This window comes from Rhinolophus hipposideros (assembly GCF_964194185.1).
Source record: "Rhinolophus hipposideros genome assembly, chromosome: 6".
NCBI lineage: Eukaryota > Metazoa > Chordata > Mammalia > Chiroptera > Rhinolophidae > Rhinolophus > Rhinolophus hipposideros.
In genome coordinates, this window is record NC_138052.1 from 87,702,132 (window position 1) to 87,728,165 (window position 26,034).

Consider the following 26,034-nt stretch of genomic DNA (forward strand, 5'->3'; position numbering starts at 1 on the left):
CCATATATGGCCAAAGAAAAAAGCAACTATGAATACATCTTCTCAATATATTCTATTCACATAAAAGAGCTATTCGGTGACTTCTCCATTCATGGTCATTAAAAACAATCCCTCCATGTATGTCAACTCTAATTAAAAATAAATTTTAAAGAATAATTCCACCACTATTTTAGTAACTTGGATAGCTTAACGTGCAAGTTTAAAAGCCCAGCAACACGTTTGATAATCTGTACATTGTGATTCATGTGATTAACTAATAATATTAATAGCCAACTTTTATTGATTGCTCACCATTGGCCAAGCATATTGCAAGCTAACATTTAACCCTCAACAGCGTTCAATAAAGAAACCATCCCCATTTTTCTTTACAGAATTTGAAATTAGTTTAGAAATATTAGATAACTTATCCAAAATCACACAGCTAGTAAAAATTTTTAAATTGCTGACCCAGAATTTAAGACCTAGGTCTGCAGTCCCCAAAGACTATAGCACTTCTCTCTAACCCGGGCATGGACTTTCCCCTTAATGCTTTAGGACACCAGCTAAGGTCTGACTTTTCTAACGGGTTGGGTATAACAGAAAGTGACTGCAAAACAGAAAACTTAAACCTTGGTACACTCTGTAGGCCCTCTCAGATCCCTCTCCACCCTTATCTACCCTGCTCTTTCTGTAGGGAACTGCTGTATGGACCTAAATGCTTGGTTCCTGTGCCCGCTGGATTCTGAGTGGGTTCAGACAATGGCATCCCCAGCAGGAGTTAGGAGAGGGGAGGAAAGTGAGGCCAGGACACTTTTCCCTTGTCTAGCTTCCCTTGCAATTACCTCTGGTTTTTCTGTCCCTTCATCCGAGGCCACTCTCTGAGCCAACTACTCTCTCTTCTGCCAGTTTCCAGTAATCTCTCCCTCTCCACTTCATTGCAGCTCTACTACTCTCTTGAGATTTGTACATGATCCCTTGGGATTCTCCTATACCCTTCCAATTTTGTAAATAATCTCTTTATTTAAAAAACCTTCTCTGTATTTCCAAATTCAAGTGTGGCACCTGTTCCCCAACTGACATGACCAGTGATCACCTAACAGTACAACACCCTCAGACCCAAATGTTCCCACGGGGCCCTCCACCTGCCCTTGTGCTTCTGGGAGCAGTTTAGTTCTCTTAAGCAGTCCTTTATTCCTCCAAGCCCAGAAAGAAGAAATTGGTTTCCTGTAAGTAAATATAACATGCCAACATAAAGCTCCACCTACAAATGTAGCCTTCGACATCTGTCTGCAAAGCTTCTTAGGTCTTCATTGTCTGTAGTACAGCTATGTGTTCTTTACTCTCCAACCCAGAGTAGGACATTTGTTTTCCCTTTACATAATCAAGAGACCCACTAGAGTGTGTTAGGGGAAGGAGAGCGGTACAGTTTTCCCCCAAAAAAAATTAAACTTGGAGCTTAAAAAACAAAAAGAGAAGAAGGAAGTTCTTCCCATTTTTGGCCATCAAGGCTAAACAAAAAAACGTTGGGGCCCATCCTCAGAAAAGCACCCAATTACACACATTTGGATAATGAGCACGAATGATCATCCCAATCAGCTTGTAACAAAGGGCACTGCAGCTTCCAGACCTCCAACAAAGAGCTCGCCATTGATGAAAATGCAGCTGGACCACTAAGTGCTGGCAATGCATCCTTACCAAGCTTTTGATGAGACAGCTTAGCAAGATGATAATCATGGCAGACATATGTTCCTTCTCCACTGAATTTTTCATTGGGTCCCTGAGGTTGAAAGTCTCTCAATCTATTTTTAATGAAGCAAGAATTGTCCCATGTTGCTTAATCTCAGATCCTCTGAACCCTATAAACTGGAGATTCCAGTAGCCATGGACCTCTCTTACTGGATAATTTGGGAGTCCCAGCCTCTGTCTGAACACCGTGGCTTCTTTTGTCTGGCAACCACACAGCTGGAATCATATAAAAATGGAGCTGAGAAATGGGCTAGCTCCAAACCTCACTGTGGCGATTGAGAACTGGGAGGGATAGCTTGGCTGCAGAGGTTCCCCCTGGAGGAGTGAGGGACCCCAACCACACATGAGTTCCTCCAGCCTGGAGTACTGGTGCCAGGAAACAGATGCCCCCACAATATCTGCCTGTGAAAAACAGCGAGGATTCCAACCATCCAGGTGGGATGGAAGGCTGCGGGAAACCCAGATGTCCTCTTAAACGGCCCACGCACAGATTCACTCACTTGCACACACTCACCTTGGGCTCCAGGGGATGGATGGTGACATGGGGGGTGTCAGAGGCACTGGAGGAAGAGTCACCATTTTTCCTGTGTGGGGTCCCTCCTCCATGCAGCCAGCAAGAGCCACCATTTTTAATGTGTTGAGCCCGCCCCACAGGCCAAATCTGAATCTGATTGGTCTGTTGACTCACTGGGACTCCACCCCATCCAACTTCCCCAACACTAGATGCATTTAATCTGTGAGCAGCCAGACCCAAACAAATTGCTCTTGTTCGTGGAAAACTATCAGAGTCCATGGGCCCCAGGTGGGAGGCAACTGGCCTCAGTGTGCTCTGAGACTTTTGCTGAGTAGCTCCAGGGTCTGCACTGGCACCAAACCAGAGTCTACATTAACCTGGTGACCACAACTCTTCCTACTCTACTAACTCCCTGAGACCCAGCCTCACCCAACTCACATACTGCACAAGGTTTTATCAGTAGCTGAACTTAAGGAAGCTGGCAGGTGGCAGCAGGCCTCTGTATCCTGGAATTTTGCCTAGCTACCCCAGGCCCTATACTGGTGGCAGCCATCCTCAGTTTGCAGCATAGCCTCTCCCCACTGCCTCCAGGGTTAGCACAGGCAGTGAACAACTGCAGATCACTTTACTCCTCCTACCAGGTAGTCCCCGGCTGGTCACAGGGAGTGGGTGACCTGGGCCTGCACCAGATCCCCTCCCAAGAGGTCCCAGAACCAACATACTTGGAGGTTGGCTCAGCAGAGCACTGCCCAATTAGCCCTATAAGCAGCACACACAAAGAGTGGTCCTAAGAGGCACCAGAGCCCACTGGGGTAAAGTCCACTCATTGGGGTAATCTCCCCACACAGCAAGCAGCCTGTAAGCTGTGGATGTGGCCAAACCCCACAGCTGGTCAGCCTGAGGGTCAATCCCACCTACTGACATGTCAATAGCAATCAAGGCTCAACTATAACAGGAGGGCACATTCAACCTACGCAAGGGGCACTCCTGGAGCACCTGGAACAAGTGACCAGGGAGACAGTGTCAGAGCCCCACAGGGCACCTGCTACATAAGGCCACCCGGCCTAGATAGGGACACACAGCAGATCTACCTCATACATAGAAACAAACACAGGGAGGCAGCCAAAATGAGGAAACAAAGAAATATGTCCTAAGTGAAAGAACAGGAGAAAACTCCCGAAAAATGACTAAATTAAATGGAGGCAAGCAACCTACCAGATACAGAATTCAAGACAATGGTTGTAAGGATGCTCAAGGAACTTAGTGAGAACTTCAACAAAGAGATGGCAAGCCTAAACAAGGACATAAAAACCATAAAGAGGAACGAGTCAGAAGTGAAAAATTATAATAACTGAAGTGAAGAGTGCACTGGAAAGAATCACCAGCAGACTACAGGAAGCAGAGGATCAAATCAACGATTTGGAAGACAAGGAAGCAGAAAACCCAATCAGAACAGCAAAAAGAAAAAAGAATCCAAAAAAAATGAGTATAGTTTAACAGACCTCTGGGACAACATCAAGCATAACAATATTCCCATCCTAGGGGTACCAGAAGGAGAAGAGAGAAAACAAGGGATTGAGAACCTATTTGAATAATTAATGACTGAAAACTTTCTTAACCTGGCAAAGGAAATAGACATACAATCCCAGGAAGCACAGATAATCCCAGACAAGATGAACCCAAACAGGCCCACACCAAGACACATTGTAATTAAAATGCCAAAAGTTAAAGACCAAAACAGAATCTTAAAAGCAGCAAGAAAAAGGCAACTAGGAACTTGTAAGGGAGCCCCCAGAAGACTGTCAGCTGTTTCTCAACAGAAGCTTTGCAGGCCAGTAGGGAATGGCACAAAATATTCAATGTGGTAAAAAGCAAGGACCTACAACCCAGGCTACTCTACAGAGCAAGGCCATCATTTAAAATCCAAAGACCGATAAAGACAAGAAAAAGCTAAAGGAGTTCATCACCACCAAACCAATATTATAAGGAATGTTAGAGGGACTTCTTCAAGATGGAAAAATAAAAACATAAGAATTATGAATAATAAAATGGCAACAACTATATATGTATCAATAACTACTGTTAATGTAAGTAAATTAAATGCTCCACTCAGAAGACATAGGTGGGCTGAATGGATGAGAAAATAAAACCCTTACATATGCTGCCTATAAGAGACTCACTTCAGATGGAAAGACACACAGAGATGGAAAGCAAAGGAATGGAAAAAGATATTTCGTGAAAATGGAAAGGAAAAAGAAGCAAAAATAAGCTGGGGTGGCAATACTTATGCCAGACAAATAGACTTTAAAACAAAGGCTATAACAAGAGGCAAAGAAGGACCTACTAATCCCACTTTGAGGTATTTATTTGAAGAAACAAAATACTACTTCAAAGGGACATGTGTTTCTATATGTTCATTGCAGCATTGCTTACAATGGCCAAGATGTAGAGGAATCCTGGGTGTCTGTTGATGGAAGAATGGATAAAGAGGAGGTGGTACATATGTACAACAAAATATTGCTTGGAAGAGAATGGGTTCTTGCCATCTGCAGCAGCATGGATGGACCTGGAGGGTACTGTGCTGAGTGGAATATATTAAACAGAGAAAGACAGATCAATGTGAGTTTGCTTATATGTGAAATCTGAAAAACAAAATAAATAAATGAAACAGAAATAAACTCATAGATACTGAGAACATTTTGATGGTTGCTAGACGGAGGGGGGTTGGGGATGAGTGAAAAGGGGAAGGGATGATGACGTACAAGTTGGTGGTTACACAGTAGAACATGCGGATGTAGAGTATAGCATAAGGAATACAGTCAATAACGTTGTAATAACTACGTATGGTGTCAGAAGGGTACTAGATTTGTTGGGATAATAGATGGGAGGGGATGGGAGCACAGTGAAAAAGATGAAAGGATTAGGAAGTACAAACTGGTAGTTATGAAATAGGCATGGGGATGTAAAGTAAAGCACAGGGAATATAGTCAATAATATGGTAATAACTATGCATAGTGCCAGGTGGGTACTAGACTAGTCAGGGGGAATCATTTCTTAAATTATATAAATGTCTAACCATTATGCTGTACACCTGAAATTAATATAAAATAATATTGAATGTCAAATATAATTGATAAATTGAAATGGGGGGAAGGTGGAGGGGAATAAGAGGTCCAAATTTCCAGGTATAAAACAAACAAGTCACGGGGATGTAATGCACAGCATAGGGAATGTAGTCCATAATATTGTGATAACATAGTACAGTGTCAGATGGTTGCTGGACTTATCTTGGTGATCACTTCTTTAGGTATATAAATGTTGAAGAACTGTGATGTACTCCTGAAACTAATATAATATTGTATGTTAGCTCTATTTTAATAAAAATCTTTTTAAAACATGGAGCTGACATGCACATTGCCACTGTATCTGTCCAGTAACTTACTATTTATCCCTAGAGATTCAGCTCCAGGGTCACTTTTTCTGAAAAGTGTTCCAATGCTGGGTAGAAGTGTACCCTCTCTCCCTGGGTTCCCATCCTCCCTTTTCCTTACATGTTACTTTATGTTCCCATTCTTTGTTTACTGTTCCAGCTCATTCAGAGAGAAGCATCTTACTCACCATTATAGCCCCACTACCCAACATACAGTAGGAGCTCGATAAGTATCGAGAACATTAATTAATTAGGAAATAACACTGCCTGTTTGCCCTCACTCTACAAGTAGTGAAAAGAGCTGATATTTGTCGAGATTATTTTCAGACTCAGGAGCTCTACAAACGCTCAGCTTCGTGGAGCTGGGGAAGCCAGATGTGCAGGATCAAAAGGCAGTTAGGTTTTCAGTTCCATGATTAAAAGTCTCCTGAATGCCACAGGATTACAAGAGTCTGGGGAACAAGATGTCAACACACCTCTTGGGGAAAAACCTCAGCACTACTGATTTTTGTGTGGTGGGGCTTTGTCGACCTCCAGCTGGGGAGACAGTGGGACCAGAGCTCAATGCCAACCAAACCATAATTCCACTGCTCACCTGTCGTGCGGGGCGGCCTGCGGGGTGTCAGGCGGGGTCTCTGGTCCCGCTCCCCACATAAGAACACAGGACATGGTGAGGCCAAAAAGGGACACCCACGGAGCCATAATTAGGGGAGTCAAACCAATATATTCTCGCTGGAGGCTGGGCTGGAGACACAGGAAGCAGGATCTACGTAATCTACAACCCACCATCCTAACAGCAGTCTGCGCTTGCCAGCCACCATCTTCTTGCTAGCCCCCATCTTCTCTCTCTTGGTAGCGTAGCCACGGCAGTTATATTAGTAGCCAATGGCTCACTGGTTACAGCTGACGGCCAACTAGCCACAGCTGCTGGCCATCCAATCACAGTTGATGGCCATTTACTACCTGAGCCAGCACCTTTCTATGTGAGGCCGAGAGCCTGGAAACTGCTTTTTGGGGCTTTGTCCCCACATCACCCTCACTCAGTGTCACTGCTTCTCTCCATATCTCTCCCACTGGGTCAAGAGCAGGTGGTGGGGTTTGAGGGCAGATAAGGCTAAAGTGTCTCCACATTTCAAAGTGACTTCCCTCTCTCAGGTCTGCTGTGGTGAGTGACCCTACCCACTGCTTCAGGTCCTAGAAAACTCATCAGTCAGTTTTCTGGTCAAGTGTGGCCAAGGCTTCAATGCAGCCAAAGGCTTCTCTCCCTGCTTTCTTGATACATGGACCCCGAATCCATCTCTATGGATTCTATGTCCATCAGTGTGGATGGACACAAGTTTTAGTGCTTTGTTTTTATTTTATAATTCCTCAGATTATTATATAACCAGGGCTAAGAACCAGTGCTCTAAGCAATAAACCAACTGTCTATCTCCCTTTTCTGTTCTAATCTTCCCAGTGGTGAATCCAAAAAAAAAATCAAAAAGTTGTGAGGTCTGCATTGCTCAGAAACACCAGAAATGTGGCTTTCAAGTGACTTGTTAGGCCCCCGGCCTCCCACTCCTTCCCTAAAGCCTGGCACCAATCCAATATCAAGACCATCTGCATGCCTCTGGTCTTTACATGAGCAAAACAGCTGGTCCCATGCAGCTGGTACTGCAGGGATTATTGCAATATCACCCTTGTTCCCCCAATTCACACACTCTTGAGCTTGAGCTCCTTCTTCAGAAGATCATGTAGGGACAGGGAGCATTAGAGAGTCACTCTTCACTCATTTATTTATTTGTTCATTCATTCAACAAGCAGGTACTGAGTACCCACTATGGGTCAGCCATGGCGCTAGCACTTAGGATCCAATGGTCTGCAATACTGAAGAGTGTATCTAGGAAACAAATAGAACCAGCTTATATCAGTGGATTTGGTAAGAAGCATAAGCCTACTTCCATTTCTTCCTTTTCTCGTTTTTTCCTTTTCTTGTATAGATCATCTAACACTTAATTCCAGACCTGTGAGGGCTTATCTATGGCTGAGGTGAGCCGTGTGGCTCTCTTGGTATAAATACTGCCCCTTGTCAAACTTGTCCTGCTCCTCAATGTTTGACATCAGCTCTCTTTATCCATAAGTGATGAAACACCAAAAATCATTTACTCAGAATGGTTGAGGCCAAGTCTTCATCTCCACAATAGATTTCTTTCCTATAGAGATCTTGGTTCTGGTTCCATGTGGTAATTAGGTAACTTGAGGATTAATTCTTCCGTGGCATCTCCACACAAAGAGTATTAATTAATCTATCCTCCTCTCCCACTCAAGTCTCTTTCTAAACTCACACCATGAGCCAGTGACCTTGCCCATTACACTAGTTCTATATGCCAGCACTAATGAAGGTCCCTTCTAACATAGGATGTTCCCCAAATATCCAAGGGTATGTGAAAATACATTTGTAAATTGGGCTGATTAAAAGCCTAAAACAATATGCTTGTTCGCATCACAGATGTGCAATATGACATGTATTCCTAGGAAAATTGTTGTCAAGGAATGACTCAGCATTTGACATTAATACATCAATTGAATAAGTTCAAGTTTTCATTTTCAGTTTTTACTTTTAACTTTACAAATTAAAGTGTATAACTATGTGGACAAAGGGGAAGCCCTCCATACACAATCAAGTTGAAACTCAGTTGAATGCCAAGGGCTCAAAGTCCTTAGGGCTGCTTGTCCCAGGGGATGAAAGTCAGGACTTGGAGTGGGATTAGGACTGGGGAAGTCAGATCCCTATTCCCTCAGAAATAGATTCAATACACACACACAAATAAAAAAAGATCTACGGAGACTTTCAACATGAGAAATATGAGCAGAGGAACAGATTTCAAGAGACATGCAGAAATGAGAGAATGGCATGAAGAAGTATATTAAAAAGAGACATGAGCCATACATGGCAAGTTCTGAGATCAAGAGGGAAGGGAAAGTGATATGTAAGATCAGTTTCATGGGGTAATCCCATATTCTAGTAGCTTTTCTCTCATGTAATGGGAATCAATGCTTTTTTTTTTTTTAATGCCTATTTTGAAGTTGAGTTTGGCACGAAGATAGATTGACATAACAAAGTGAGTATTGCAAGCACCATTTGGAAGGGTAAATAAAAATAGGTTCTGACACTAGGCTGAGCAGAAGTCAAGCCTGTTTCTGCTATGTCTGACTCTGTGCGACCCTGGGCAAACTGATGAACAACTGTAGACCTCAGTACACACATCTGTAAATTGGGGCTATAAACGTCTGCCTTACAGGATTTTGTCAGGATCAAACAAGATAACAAAAGTAAGTGTTCAGTAAGGATTACCTCTTCTTATAATATGTTTTGAATAGATAATTGTCAGAAAAAGGGCAATATATTAGACTGAATGGACAAGTGTGTGAGCTAAAGAGATCTAAGTCACTTAAAGAATTTGGGAAATTTTACCTAGTGCACTTCAAGTCCTTGAGGTTTTGAAAAGATGAACTCACATGCTTTAGAAGAGCGCCGCCCAACAGAACTTTCTGCGATAATGGGCATGTTCTCTGTCTATACTGCTCAATACGGTAGCTTTGGGCCTCGTGTGGCTGTTGCACACGCAGAATGTGGCTGGTATGACCAAGGAACTAACTTTTAAATTTTATTTATTTTTAATTACTTTTCATTTAAATGGCCACACATGGCTAGTTGCTACCAAATTGAACAGTGAGCACTCCTGTAGATCTTTGTGACTATAAGATTCTCTCTCACAAGTCTGGACGTGGACAAGCAGGAGAGTGTGAGTTTCAGCACATTGGCTCTGGAATCAGACTGCCTGGATTCAAACCCAAGCTCTGCCACTGGGTGATCTCACTTAAGCTCCTTGTGCCTCAGTTTCCTCATCTATAAAAGAGGGCTGTTAATGCCATCACCAGCTTCATATAAGATGTTGGGAGGGATAAGTTAAGACAAGTAAGAACCTCCGAGGGTATTATAATTATTTCCCTGCTTAAGAAAAAAGTCCTCTTGCTTTATACTAAATATGTATTTAATCCTCTGCTTTATCCACTAGGTTATAAGCACAGCTATAACCCAGTGCCAAGCACCAAGATTGGCATATTTAGACTCTCATTAAATAAATAAGTGTTTGAAGGAAAAGAAGGAGAGTAGAAGGGAGGGAGAAAGGAAGGACAAATGAATGATATAGGTAGTAATGTTTTTCATGAGTGAAGAAAATTTCTAAAACAAAATACAAGGTCTGATCAAACAATGTGGTGAATGCCGCTGCCGAGTGCCATCCAATGGAAAGGCAGGGATCTTCAATACAGGAAGTGGCAAGTTGAACCTTAGTAACAGTGTGTGATAAGTTTCAACTTGTTCAGTGCAGTCAGTTGGGTGTGAGCTACGGTTGAGAGAAGGTGTGTTTTAGAGTTTGCCATAAATCACCCTCCAGCATGACAACACTCTGTGTTGTCATCATTTCTGATATACGGCAATTTCTGTCAAATAAAAACATTACGGTGTGGCACCGTGCAACTCCTGGCTCTTCCCCAAAGTCCAAATGATTCAGGATATCGAGGCAGCCATGACCTCGCAACTAAAGAGGCTCACGAAAGAGGACTTCCAGAACTGCTTCAGAAAGTGGTAAGAACGATGGGATAGGTGTGTTCAAAGTGAGGGGGAGTGTTTTGAGGGAGATTAATGGCAATGTGTCTTTTACTGTTATAATTTTTTTTTTATTTAAACAGTCACCGTATTGTTTGATCACACCTTGTATGAGAGCTTTCAATAAAAATTTCAGTGGAGATAACCGTTGCAGATGAAGATAGAGGTAAGTGTTCTGCGGGAAACTATGCTCCCATGTGACAGTGAAGTGGTGTGATAACTCTGACAGCACCAAGGAAAGAGGAAGCTGGACTGGAGGGTGTTTTCTGGATTCCACATCCATGGAAACACAAAATTCAATCCTTAAAACTGTGTTCAATTAAGCCTCTTCTTGAGAATACAGCTGTGAGCTGTGGAACTTTATTTGTCCATGTTATGGTCTAATCTAAAGGGCACCATTAGAAGTGAGGCATACATTTTGTTGGCTCCCCATTTCCAAGTTTTTCTTAATACAACATTCACCAGTTCCCTCAAAAAAGCAATGTTGGGCAAGTTTTCATAACTGTTTATTCATTATAAATAGTAAATATTTACTGCACTTTTTACATGAAAGACATTTTTACAACACATTGTTGTTGGTTGAGGCTGCAACACAAAGAGAGAACTCTTGACCCATCACCCTCTAAGACCAATGTATGAACTAAACTCGGTACTACGTCTAGTCTCACTAACTCACTATGTCATAGTTTGTAGCTCTAAAAGGAATGGATTTGTGCCTACCTCGTTCATGGTTCCAAGGATAGAAAGAAATAAATAACACTGGCTTCCACCTTCTTATTCCTCTTAACATCTCAAAAAACAAATTTATTGACATTCTAAAATGTCACCACATAAATGTATGTAAACCTCAGTTCCTATAATCTTTTAATATTGGATATCATTGTATAATTTAAAAGTATGTGAGAGCCATGTGGCCATTTCTGTTCTTGCCCTGCCTTTCATAAAAAAGAGAAGAATGTAAACGTAGTCTTCTTAAAAGCATTATTCTCGATCGTGGTCTCTAATTGAAAGGAGTGAGCCGGGTTGTTGACTGTCCAGCAAATGGCGAACATCACTGCATTCTACCACAATGAATCATGGGCTGAGAAAATAAAGCACCTGCAAAAATATAGTTCTGATTCTGTTTATATGGCCCTGGCCATCGCCAAAGCCTCGGTGAGGTACACAGTATTGCACACTGATAAGCAGCTGTGGGAATGCACATCACTTCTTCTCCACCCCGCCCTCCCCCCACCCAGGTTGGCTTCCAAATGAAAATGAATTGGGAAAACATCATGCACGGGAAAAAAACAAGCTCTTCTTCCTGTTATCCCATATTCTGTTAGCAAGACGTGTCCTTCTGGGACATTTATTAACAACTGAATTACAAATGAGGATAAGATAACAAATAATTTATTTGGGAGGTCCTTTACATCTAGTCTAACTTCCTAAAAACGGTGGCATTTATTTTCATATCAATTTCCAGTGTGTAAAAGTCAAGGATTCCTGCTTCATTAGGTGAGCAGTTTTAAAGTTGTAGAAGTGTCCGCATTGGACATCAATCATGTTACACCTTAGAGAATTCTCCGGCTATATTTTAGAACATTCTGCTTGCCCAAACCAGTCCAGATAAATCACACACACACATACACACACGCACACACACACGCAAACACACACACGGAATGTTTTAGCTCCTTGATCATCAGCACTAAAGAGTTGGGATACTTGATACAGCCATGTTAATTCATTGCCTTAAAATGTTGCATTTGTCTTTTATTGTTCCGGGTCTTCCTTTTCTCCACTGCTTTTGTCCAATGTGTTCAAAAGAATTTGAAACCAACTACTGGAGAAAGAAAATCAATCATTCTCCTTTGTCTCCTGTCAAGGCTGCCCCCCAAAAGGGGTGATTTTTTTTTTCTGAGAATATTCTTCATGTCTTGGTTGTGAAGACCGAAAACAGGGCCAGGTTTATCTCCAAGTGGACAGTCCACTTATGCGATATCTGGCTTGAGATAATGAAAGGCACCTGTAAGGAAACACACACACAGCTTTTTAGGTCACGCTGGGACAATTCACAGCAAGGGGCAAAATCAGCTACAGGCTGACAATGTCATATTTAATACTATGGTATCAAAGGATCCAGACTAATATTTTTATTCCTGAGACAAGTCTGACACAACTGTGTGTCCTTGGGATTACACTCCATATGATCCTTGAACCGACCTCATTAAGAACATGTGTTTCTAATGCCAGGGGTTATTGCATTTTGGCCAACCCTTGTGTTTTATCTCGTGGCAATCAGGTTTCACATCTTCTCAATTAATAACCACAAGATGTTGTTGACATCAGTTAAGAAAATAATTATACAAGCAAGCCCTGGCTGGAAAAATCAGCTGGCTTTAGCACAAAATTGACACTGGGATGGAAGGTCTGAATCGTACCGCCGCCTCCCCTTTCTTGAGGAAGAGTTGCAATTGTTCACCCTTCCAGGAGTCACACCCCTAGAAAGTCCAAGGCTTACTTTGTCCATACTGCCCATATTGGTAGCCGGTGACAGGGTCCATACTGTAGCCCGTGGTGCTGTAGGTGGGTGGACAATAGGACTGAGAGGTTGGCAGACTGTCCAAGCTCTTCATATGCTCTAGTCTCTGACTGCAACTGGCCGACACCGTGGTGGTAGGTTCCAGGCCCCCCGTGAGAGGGGAGAGAGCATAATCGGTCTGGGGCTGATGGGGTACCCCACCGTGGTTGGTCAGGAGTCCCATTACCTAAAATAAACAGGCAGATTGAGAAGAAGTGAGCATGCAGAGCTGATCACAGCTGACACAATACCTGGAAAAGTCTCAGTTTTATTTCTTTAGAAATCTACTGTTCAAGAGCTGTCCAGAAGATGGTGACCTCAATTCAAAGTGGCAAAGATATTACATCATGCCCAATGATAACATCTGACCACAGTTTCAGAAAGAAGCAAGGGGAGAGAAAGGGGGAAGGAAGGGAAAAGAAAATAAGGAAGACGGGAAAGAGATATTACACCCTGCTCCTTGTGATAAAATCAGACTAGAATATCAAAGAAGGGGGAAGGAAGGAGGGACAGAGACACGGCGACAGAGGGACAGAGCTAGGGAGAAATTAGATCTGTTCATATAGAAGACTGTCTAACCATATAGTATATCTGGAAGTTTCACATGTGATTTTAAACAGGCATTTGCATATATATATATATATATATATATATATATATATATATATTAAGTTAAATGAATCTAAATCAAATTCTTTTTGTGTATTTTGAGATCCCCAAGTCTTTTTTCATAGTGTTCCCTCTCAAGAAACTTCCTCTCCCTATCTTGGCTGTCTCCTTCAGTAATTAGAAATAATTGCTCCCTCCCTGATGCTTCCTTGTACTTTGCTTATCCCTCCCACTGTGTAATTATTACCTTAGTCACCTACATTGAATTGTGACAGCTCTGAAGGGGTAACCTTCATATCCCTGCACCTAACAGAGTGCTTTGCACATATGAGGTACTGAGTGAATGAATGAATGAGGAACGAACAAACTATAAAGTAATTGCCTCCATTATCTATCCTTTTATTTCTTCTCTAAACTAACATTTCATATAAAGAAGTGTTAAATGGAAAGAAAAGCCTGAAATGCAAACATGTTGTAAAAAGTATGTTCAGTTTTGTCGATAACCCTAGAACAAGAGAACTTTAAAGCAAAACAGAACTGTGATAACAGAACAACTTGCAGATTAGCACGGTGACATGTTTCACAAACTCAAGCTCACTGACCCTTACAACACCTTGTGACAGAAGTAAGTGGATAATTAATTTTGCAGCTGGAAACCTGCCACAGGAGAGAGGACGTGATTTTTCTCAACTTCACACAATTCAGTGGCAGGGCTCAAAAAACAGTTGTGGAAATCTACTGCCAGGTGAAGGGTCTCCTTTGCTTTCAAAATATCACCTGTTTACAAAGTATGTACATGCAGGGGCCCACAGTCACACAATATTGCCATAACAGTCCTGTTGTGTTTTAGGACGCTTGAAGCATATGGAGATTCAAGTGTACAAATAAGAGCGAGAGCAGCCAGCAGCAATGAAACCCGATGCCCGACTCCAGGCCCTGTGCTATCCTCCAAGGAAATTCAGGCCACACAAGCCTGGATCGAGGGGATCCAGCAAGGCAGGAGGGAGAGACAAGTCTTGCATCCCAGAAAGCATCGTAAATTAGATTCCAAAAACAATGAGACCACAATCCCCTTTGGGAAAGGTTTGCATAATCCTCATAGCTAAACAAAATCTTCTTGAAATACAGCTTTAAATGGATCCATCTTCAATTAGCCCCAAGAGACGGAGGAGGATGGGGGGAGAAGGAGAGAGAATCTGTTCACCACCACCTTGTCTTCCTCCATTTTAACAACCTGCTGATTTCCCTCACCTTTCCCCAGAGGTCCTATTTTCCCTTCATTTGAGTTACTACAGTGCTTCCCCGAAAATAAGACCTAAACGGAAAATAAGCCCTAGAGTGATTTTTCAGGAGGACATCCCCTGAACATAAACCCTATGCGTCTTTTGGAGCAAAACTTAATATACGACCTGGTCTTATTTTCGGGGAAACACGGTATGTGTGTGAGCACATGCGGAGGTGGGCCATTGTGGGGAAAGCAACACAGTAATACCCAATTTTTAAAAGATATTCCTAGATTTTCTGGAGCTATGTGGTGAAACATCTTTTTTGAAATCTCTAAAAATTACGTATATTCTTAAGAAATATATCATATTGACAGAGCACTGTTATGTTTTATGTGAGATTGGGAGAAAATGAAAATCACAAAATAAAAATCAATAGGACTCACAGCTCCACGAGGCTGGAAAGTCAGTGGAATGCTGGGACTCTCTTAGGGTCCTATCCAACACTGTTTATACTAAGTTAATTACTTCATTTTACCATTTTAAAAACTTGAACACAACCTAGAATGCATTTATTTCCTGAGTGTTCTTTCAACTACATTGGTTTGGTTTGGGAGGGTTTTTTTTATTGGTGTTGTTTGGGTTTTGGGTTGTCTTGGTTTTTGTTGTTTTTGTTTTGTTTTGTTTTTGTTTTTTGTGTTTTTTAGCCTTTCTTCGAGCTTATAGAAAGGATTTTACAGTAGTATACTTGGAAAATTCATAAACTTCAATTGATATACTAATTTATTAAATATTTTATTTCAAGCCAAAATTACTTGTGTCTATTAGAAGAAAAGAGTCTTCAAAGTAGAGGTTGTTAAGTGCCAAATACACTCCTTTTTAACCAGGGGTACCTCTTAGGGTACTGGCCTAATGGACAAGAATGGATAGAAAAAATAAAAATATGAAAAATATGACTTTTTAATGAAAGGGGAATCGTGACACAGCGTACAAATATTGTACTGTAAATAAGCTGTGCTGTGTGAAAAAAAAACACTTAGAAAAACAATTTTGTAACTGTATCAATTCAGAGAAGAAAATTATCCAGCGGTACTAGACTAAAAAAAGAAATTTTTTTTTAAAAAAGGAAACATACTAGACTAAAAAAAGAAATTTTTTAAAAAAAGAATTTTTTTTTAAAAAAAGGAAACATACTAGACTAAAAAAAGAAATTTTTAAAAAAAAACGAAACATATTTTAAATTAACAGTGTCCTTCATGAAGATATGTACTTGAAACTCAGTTAACGGTATATCACTTTAAGGGAGAAATGGAATACTCCATATACAGTTAAAGTTGGGGAATAAGAGCAGAATTTTATTCAAAACCTGCATACTCTTCCATGAACTATATGTACATTGCTGTGATAAACTTTTTTTAATCCTCTGCCTTCATTTTTTGTTTGCATAACTTTGAAGGCAGCAATAACTGTCCATGGAGGGGAAAAAAGCCATTAAGATCCTAAAAGAGAAGACATGAGTCCTTCCTATAAGCAAAATCCAGCTTATGATGGTCATGAAGCAACTTTTGAAGTTGCTGAATTTGAAAAAAACTGTAGGTCAGGATTTAAATCTAAGACCTTGACTGTATCTATTGGAGGATAAAGATATCTGCCAGGGCAATAGAAAGATAGTTCCTCAAAGATTCGGCAAAGTGTCTTTAAGACATCCAGGAGTATGACTCAGTCAGGAAGGATGGATGCTAGGTAAATGGAATAGAAGAGATTCTATTGGGTCTTCCTGTCAGTATTGTCACTCTCACACAGGAAGCTAGTGACAGCTTCTGCTTTAGCAATAGCTCTTAGCTCAGCAGCCCAATACTTGCAGTCACTAATGTGAAGAAATTAAGAGGACCAGAGATTAATTATCTTTGGTCCCTTTGACTTCCCTGATAGAGCCCAAAGTACAGACATTGTCCCACAAATTCTTATTTCCACTGTGATTGTCACATACTGTAATTGTGATTTGTTTCTTAAGAATTGTAGAAGGATGGGGAAAGAGGCAATAATTCAGACCTATATTTGGTCTGAAATTGAAATTAATAAAAAAATTGTAACTAATACAATGTGTTTCAATATTTTGCACTGAGGTTTGAGAAATATACATCTTTTTAATCACTTCTAATTTAAAAAATTAAAAATGAAACCTCTGTTGGAAAAAAATAGTGAATACATAATTACAAAATACATTACTTTCCCCCAACATCATTTAAAACCTCAAATCTCTATGGAAGGGTCCCATTACACTTTTATGTATGTTTCTTTGAAAGCTATTTTGTGTTTCATATGGTTCAAGGGAAGCTATGGAAATTTCTTTTTGCTACACAAAGAAGTTGGTAAACGAACTTCTTGGAATTCCCGCAATATGGTTATGGAATGTCTTTCAGTCATATTTTCTCTTTAAGAATATCCTCAAGATTTCTTTTATACATGCTTTTCCTATAGCAATTTGTAATTCAGAGATAAAATAAAATCTTCATTTGTTGCAAAACGTGTGTTTTTTTTCCCTCAGAAACCATTAGTAAGCTATTTCTACTATAGGGTTGGCATTTTTGTCTGATTTTTTTTTTTCTTTAAATTTAGGGCAGAGGAAAGCACAATTGCCTGTCTTTCACAAACAATTTCAAAGGAAAAGAAATAAACTCAGGGTTACTCAGCTCTGTCTACTGAACATTAACCACGTTCTTATTAAACGCCAGATAAATCCAGTAGATGCAATGACCAGGAAGCGAGCTGTCCTTTAATAAAAAATTGTTCTGTCCTATAGGGAAGGGACATGAGGGAAGAACTTAGTTTTTACTTTTAGTTGAGTACAACTCTTAAGTGTGGTATCTGAAAAATATCTATTAAGTATATTTCTAAATTTTTACCTCCAAAAACATTTCCTAGACACCATTTCTTAACTGTTTTATGGATTACTTTTAAAAACAAATGCAAAGCCTCAGAATCACGAGCTGACACTTCTTCAGCATCCGCATTAGAGACATTTTCTGAAGATCTCTTTAAGCTCATTATCAAATTTCAGAATTCCAAATAGGTTGTTTATATCTTGATTGGAAGATTATATGGTTCAGGAAAAACTAACTCTTTACAATTGCTTCATGCCATATTTCTCTTGAATTAATTTTCCTATTGTAAGATTAAATATAAAAGATAAAAACTAGGGCCAAATTAAGATTTACATTTAAACAATGTGTCTGGAAAATATTTGTCTTGGCGTAAGCATTAGGGTTTTGCCTTCATTTGAAAGTGCTCAGAGCTTATCAGAAATCTAAAATGATTTAGCAAATTATGAGGTACACCTAGATGCTTCTTTTTTCGTTAGTAGAAGTCCTGGTTCCTGTCTTTATTTTCTTTTTTGTTCTTAAGTAACCAGATGTTCTTCTGATTTAACATTTCATAACACACATTTAGTTGCTTTTTAGAAAACCGCTGTGAATTACAGTTTTGTATAAAAGTGTTTTTTTCAACTTTCTACTTTTCCATCCAAGTCCACTGACTATATGTATATTTTTTAATTGGGATATCATTTATTTCCAGAACCAAAACAAAAATATTCAAATGTTTGTCCAAATGATTTTTGCCCATACGGATGGAGTCATCTAATGGTTAATTTTCAGTGACTATATCTTGGAGACTGAAAAGCCTAAATTTGAACAGCCGAGACTTTCCTGAACATGTTGTTTTCAGATTCAAATGCCTTAGGAATTATCCTGCAGTTGATTAGCATCTAAATAATTAGATTTTTTGGCCCTGTCTGTTTGAAAGCTGTAAGAGGGAAGTTGCCTGAAGGCAGAAGTTTCTCTTAAGGTAGGTATGGTGACCTTCTCACCCAGACCTAGAGAGTTATGGGAAGGGCATGGCTGACCTTTACCAAACCAGAGAGAAAAAGAGTGAATTTAAATGTCCAGCTAAATACCTCCTTATTGTTTATTTTAATCCTTGGCTAACATTTTACAAGTAGCTATGCTTAATGCATAATGAAACAGTATTAGTACCAGACTTATGTTGCATATATTTTCCAGTTTTATTTGTGAAGAGCACAGTAAATACTGTCTCTATTAAACTCTAAGTAACACATATACTTTAATCTCCAGCTCTGTGACAAATTACAGAACGACTTTTGTCAATTCTTTAGAATACCTATTTCTCAATACAGCTACGCTGTTAAATTGATAGCAATGTTCTTTAGGGACTAATGACTAAAATATAAATCTAGGTAAAGCATTAACAGAAAAATGGCTTGCAAGATGCATATATACGTATATACCTTCTATGTTATATGTAGTGTATATGCGTATACAGTATATACACATTTTAAGAAAGGAAAAAACTGTATTAAAATTGTAATGCTCAATATATAAAAATTAAAAAAGATGAATATAAGTCATGTGTATACATTTTTTGGCACCCCTGGTATATGCATATATACATATATGGGGGGGGCAAAAAAATGTATACAAGTGGACACTTTGGTCAATGTTGCTCAAGCAGTAGTTCACCGTAATCATAAGTGTCTAGACGCTGGTGGTAACCACTTTGAGAACCTCTTGTAATTGCAGAAGTCAAATGTGACTTGTATTCATCTTTTGTTATCAGTATATATTATTACAATTTTAATACAGTTTTCCTTTCTTAAAATGTGTAGACATTTTTTGGCACCCTCTGTATATAGTTTACTTCTAGCTAATGATGAACAATCATATTATGTCCACCTATTGTCAATAAAATAATGCCCATTAAGAAAAAGCTTATTTCACCTAAATGAAAAAGTATGCCAGTTAATACATTTGGTATTTGACTGTTCGACCCACCATGGGCCGTAATAAAATTCTCATATGTTTTAATTCATTTACGCATGCCTGCATTTAATATGCTTTGTGACCATGTCTACAATTAATATGATTTATGAGAAAAGAACATGTGCAATAATAAAGGGGTATAGCGTCTATATTTTTTCTTCTATGAATGAAAAATATAACAAAACGGCTAACGGAAAATTGTTGGCCGTTAGTATATTAAGATGGACTGACAGAGCCTTGAGTAAACTTGGGAGAGTTAATGATATCCTCTTATCTGACCCTGACACATTTGCAGCATGTAATTTACAGAAGCTCTGTCCAGGGAATCTTGACAAATGCTCCTAAGGATGTCAGGGCAATGCTCCATTCTAATGTAAAACAGATGTGGGTCAGATACCCTCATTCATCACTTAACACAGAGAGTCTCACACTGAACTCTTTCTGGGAGGAATGACATTACCTGCTGTTAACTCTTCTTAGTTCAGGAAATTTCTCACAACCACAGTAGCCCCCTAAAAGGCAAGCACTCAAACCTCTCATCGTTTCAAAAACCTGTCTGAAAACATGACTGTGGAAAATCCAACATGTATCTTGGTTTAATTTCATGACTATTTCAGGACACGTTTACTGAATATTAATTGACCCTTTGGGACCTAGGATGCCACATATAGAAAGGGAAAAGCTGTGCTTGGGCATCCCACACTACTTCAATGAGATGGCATTTAAAACTTATCTTTAATTGCCCACAAACTAAACCTGCATTCAAGAAAATGCAGGGCTGGTTCACCCTTGCATGCATTCATAAATGCAAACCTTGCTCAACCTTAACTGCCCAGCTCTGTCTAAGAGTCACCAAAAAAATCTTATAATAAACTAGAAATCCACACTGCCTTTTGGAAAGAAGGGACTCAGCTCTGCCCCTTCAAAACAGAGGGATATTGGGCTCCACTGAATTCCCGTTCCACTAAAATTTCCCTTTCACCCAAAATCTAACAACATGGAGGGCAGACATTCCAGCTCACTAAGAGGAAAACAGTTGCCTAACTCAACAAGGAAATTTCTCCTTTCTTCCAAACTATGTGTGAAGGAGGCAAATATGTTGGTGGCTGCCCAAACTCAATGTCATAACACTCCATCTACTAAACACCTGAAGATTTAGAAGAAAGCCTTCCCTTCCCTTCCCTTCTCTTCATGTGAAGAAGGGTATGTCCTTAGGATAGAAAAAAAAGCCAAGTGAACAGACCAAGTGATACTGATTTAATGAGTAGATGTCAAAAATAACATATCCTTTAGGAAACGTTTTCTGTTCAGTTTCATGGGCTTTGTGACAAGGTAGAATAAGTATTCATTTAAGATGCACGGAAACTTGTAGCAACTCAACAAATATGGAACATCTGAACACACAGTCTTCCAAGAACCAGAAGCTACGACTCCACAAAGCTAAGGTCCTATCTATCTTAATTCCTTCCCTTATCCAAATCCAGGGACACTGGACCAATCAAAATGTTGTGTTGCTTTTCTGCTTGAAAAAGTGCTTGTGTCTTTGATCATAAATTGAGCAGTGGCTATGTCTCCTATTGCACAGGCAACTTTATGTGGGCTAGCACCATACAGGGAAGACCCTTCCATAGGTCTTCGATCTACAGAAGTGAAATCTGCTCCTACAGATCTTGACAAAAGACAGTCTTCGTGACTTAGTGATTAAAAGAATGCTGCACAATTGGTTAACTCAAAATTACTTAGATTGCCCCTTCCTTCCTAAAACCTTTCTACCATACCTGTTGGTCTAGCTACCTTTACCTTCTGCTGGTGACAGAGAAGTACAGATTCGTCAGATGGCCCTGCCGCTGAGGTAAGCAGCATGCTTCCAGTTTACCTAGTATCCAGTATCCCACAAGATGGACTGCATATTTCTCAAAACGTATGCATGTCGGTACTCTATCTCAATAAACCAAAACAAAAATAAGGAGAGGAAAACAATAAGATAATCCTCTTTCCTCCCCACACTTAGCCTCAGGGAATGAGGAGTCGTTGGTTCTTGTTTCCATTGTTGTGAATTCTCATGAGACTATGATCTGAATTATTGAAACAAAACCCATTTTTGTACGTTGCATTTCTGGGGATTCTTCTACCCCAAGCACATTACAAATACTGCATTCTGAATGGATACCAATATGAGTCCTCAGTTCTTTAAAATGTTTAAGTGGAATACCTGAAAATAACTTCAATCCACCAAGAAAGTGCCTTTTTTTATATATTTCTCAGTTTCCACATTTGCTTTCTTTGTCAGCAACAATCAAAATTACTTTTTTTGTCAGAGGTTTGCATGATATCTCTAAGTAAACAAAAATGAAAGCCATGTTGCAATAGTATTATTACTTTGTCAAAAAGATTTGTGTTTCTCAGCATAACTCTATGGGGCAATTCTTTTTTTAATATTTTCCAGTTTAACAAGAAGATGAAATAGAAACTGAGATAGTTTAAGCAACTTGTCTGATGATACACAGTGAGGCGCTGATAAGTATTGGAATCTATACCTTTGACCTTGGGGCTCTTTCTTTAAATGGACGAGTTATACCCATTTAAATGGACTAGTTATACCCATTACAATCAATTCACTAAACAGGAATTCTCTTTCTTTCCTTTACTCCCTCATCTGCCTTATCTAAACATTATTAAGCAGTTTATAACTTTGTCTTTAAAATTACTCTCTTTCCTGCTAAGTTGTTATACTGAGGGTTTACAATGTGTTGAAGCAGAAGATAACATCAGATGTAAAATAGAAAGAAACATTGACTTGTAAAAAACAAAAAATCGAGGGAACTATTTTAGAAATGGAAGAATCATGAGTTGGGCCTCCATATGTGTTTCCTCTCATTCAGTACTTCCTAGGAAATATTCCTCAAAATTTGGTAGTTTGATTACTCAACAAAAGGGCTCCATAGTTAAATTAGAAAACACTAAGTCATACAACATGTTACCATACCACAAGCCTTGTCAGAGCCTTTAGTAGGCTAATGTGTACTGAGACTCTGAAAGACAAAGGGATATAGTTTGTAACATTTACCAAATTGCTGATTCAGAATTCTTTTTCCCCAAACCACTCTTCCAAGGAGCCCACTTTGGGGAACAATATTTTATTATGAGGCACTGTTTGGTTCCTGGGTGTTCAAAGATGATTATGACCTAGCACCATTCCTCTACAAGCTCATCGTCAAAGGAGTGAATGGATACTTTATAATATATTACACTGTGGTTTGTGTTTTAACAAGGTATAAACACAGCAATGTGACATCAACAGAGGCTAACACAAGAAATTCTGCCTGGAAGAGTTATGGAAGGGTTGACATTGAACTAGAAATTTTCCCATTAAGTCATAAAGATCAGCTTTATAAAGGGCTTTTTAATCTTAGAACAGATGCAATAGTTTAATTCAATTTTTCAAGGCAAGCTGCACACAATGAGACAGCATTTTGTGGGAAAAACAAAAGGTAATGATTTCTTTGAATAATGCTTGTCTCTTTCATTAGTTCAAGGCTGAAGACTAGCTGTACCATCATCTCACAGCTAACAAATATTCCCTTTAAGGTAGAAATACTACCCTGGGATTCTACAAAATGCACCACCTCAAAGGGTTTCCCAATTTTCCATCTTGCCCATTGATCAACAGGGACAATGCAATCACTAATCTCCGAAATTCTAGTTACTAAACTCTAGCGAAATGTCAAGAGTAATTTTTAAATATTATACTGTACATTGAAAAATATACACCTCTGATGAAACCCAGACTGTTTTGCAGAGGCAAATTCTTTAGGAAAAAAAAATAGTACACAACTAATGACTGAATCCAGTTTTTTGTGTCTGCAGTACAAAGCATACATTCAGCCTCTAATTGAATAAATATGCAAGTATTCAGATTTCTGTAGATATTGCCATTTTGCAAATGCAGTAATAAATTAAAAGCTTTACATTGCATTCCAACCACATATAAAGGGTTGATTCAGACCATTGGCCTCACACTAGAATCCAGCGCAGCTTTACCCTATATTACAAACTACAAAGAAAAAACTTTTCATTCTAGTAGCTTCATTATAGACCAAGTAATCACACTCCTTTTTTCCTCTGCAATGGCTAAAAGAATTCAAATGGGCCTAAAAATACTGGGATTGTGGCATTTAATTTGTGCAATGTACGACAGAAAGTTACTGATGGAGTTTCTATTTAAACCAATTCAGCAGAAACTAAAAATTTTTAATTCAGCAAGAAAGGTTTCCTTGTGGCTCCTTTCAGTGAGTGACATGATGTGAGATTCAGTCACTGGATGCTCCTCCCTCCATTTCTTTAAAACAGAGATTTTGGCCTAGTGGTTGTTTCTCTCACAATTCTCCAAATTTGTAACTAAATTCAAGAGACTGTGGCTAGAGTTGACATAAACCAGGGCTCTCCTTCTATGCTTTAAGGGTAGCGACCACAGCCTTTGGAGAAAAACCAATGGCACCAAGTCAATTGCAATCTGCATCGATTCAACAAATGGGTTAGCAGCAGTGTTTTCACCACAGAGAGAACATCTCAAAAACCTAATATGGCAGAATGGAAACATGCAAATGGCTAATGGTTATTCTGGTACAGCTGAAATGGGCTCATTTATGATCATAAACATCCTTGAGTCTTCATAAACATCTGAGGCTTCTGCAGCCTTGGTTTTGAGCTCATGAACTACTTTAGAAATGAAACAGAAAGAGACTCAAGCTTTGGAGAAGCTGCTACTTTGGTACAGACTCTTTCTCTGTCCAAGCTTTGTTTGACACCGCACCAATCTCTTCCATCAAAATCACTCCTTTTCCTTCCACAAATGAACTTCTGGGAAGTGTAAATGGAAGGAAGTAGCTCTGTTGGGAAACGGGCTGGTGGCAGGCAACCTGGTTGCCTGGTTTTGCACACTGATAAAAGTAGGCTGTGGGCACAGGATCTGCAACCCGTGTGTGAAATGCACAGAACAACTGGCCGGACATCTGGATGTGTGCTTACAAATGTCCAGAAAATCACCTGTCTTGAAACAGAAGCTGACCCTGCCACCAGGGAAAATTGTACTTCTTTTACATGTACCAAGAGCACAAGTGAAGATCAAGGAACAATCATGCCACAGTAAAAAACACTGTCTCCTGATATGAAACAGAAAAGTATCCATCACAACCAGTCTTAATAATTGTACCTTATCCACAAAACAAGCCGATCTTTAGTAAGCCCTTACACCAATGATGGACCAAGAACCATCATCTTGCCTGGCAGTTAAGGAATTCAAGATAATTGTGAATACTGTGGTCCACAAAATGACAAGCTAACTCAAAAGCAGTCTTGAGTTTTGGATACACATATTAACACTTAAATGTCCCTCCCTAATAAGTTTCAGGATTAACAAATGTTTGTCAAAAGAAACTGTGCTGAGCAATTGAAATCGAATTTGAAGTGGAACCTCGACAGTCTAATACATATATGCATGAAATGGAGAAACTGCCTAATAAGCGTAGCTGACACCAAATATGCAATTTACATACATTACACACTAATAATCTCAATTTTAATATTATTCTTTAAAAGCAACTGGAGGGGTGGTGAAGTTAAAGGTTTTCTTTTGTGAAATGGGAATCAGAACAAAAGTTCATCCTGACATCGTTCTTCATTAGCCACAATCTCGTTAATATAAAGATCTATCTGTTCTTTCTTGAGTTTACTTCTGGGACCCTGTCTCATGCCCACAAAACTGTGATGATTCAACCAGACTTAAAAGATGAATGGTCGATAAACTTGATGAGATCTGCAGACCTAGTCTTTGTTCCTGAGTTGCTGAGTGGTGAGCAAACATTCAAGCATTTTCAAGCCAGGGACACAAATCTTTATGAGATTTTTTTTTTCTTTCCTCAGTAGATTATCCATGAAATAGGACAGGTGTACTGGTTACTCAATTACTTCTTACCAAGGACCCGGACAAACTTTGAAATGAGGCCTCTGAGCATAGCTCTCACCATGGGGATTTATTAATAACAGTTAAACATTCTCTAAAACAAAACCTTTTTTTGTAATTTAACCCTATTTTCTTATTTTGTCATTCGTTTCACTCGTAAACCAGAAATGAAAATCTGCCCATCTGCTCTAGACACAAAATGTGTTCGTAATAATCCAGATCTATACCAAATGTATTTTTAAGTATTGTTGAATTGAGAGAGTACTCAAAATTTATGGCCTCTGAGGCTGCAAAGAGGACTTCCTCTTTTTAAGGAGGGAAATCTTAAAACAAACGTAAGAAAGGCTCAGAAAGCTTCTTGGATATCAAATGGCTCCATAGGAAAAAAAAAAAAATGTCAATGATATAAGAGTAAATGAATTAAAACCATATGGATCAAATTTTCCCTAAAATACAGTTTGAAAAATTAAGAAGGAAAAGTGCTTGGCAAAATGTGTTTTAGGTTTTACCAAACCCAAA

The 26,034-nt window shown here is 39.4% G+C and overlaps 1 protein-coding gene across 2 annotated transcripts in view; it reads right to left on the reverse strand.

Annotated features, from left to right (window-relative positions):
* Positions 1 to 12,075: 12,075 nt before the first annotated feature.
* PAX3 (paired box 3) overlaps positions 12,076 to 26,034 on the reverse strand; it is a gene marked incomplete at both ends in the record, with an annotated part of 90,162 nt that continues 76,203 nt past the window's right edge. The window contains 3 exons of one of the 2 annotated variants that reach the window (XM_081050570.1): positions 12,076 to 12,142; positions 12,298 to 12,328; positions 12,824 to 13,070. In XM_081050570.1, the coding sequence (XP_080906696.1) occupies positions 12,076 to 12,142; positions 12,298 to 12,328; positions 12,824 to 13,070 (345 nt within the window). Of the gene's footprint in view, positions 12,143 to 12,293; positions 12,329 to 12,823; positions 13,071 to 26,034 lie in introns of those variants that run through there. The other variant, XM_081050571.1, reaches the window with a different exon arrangement.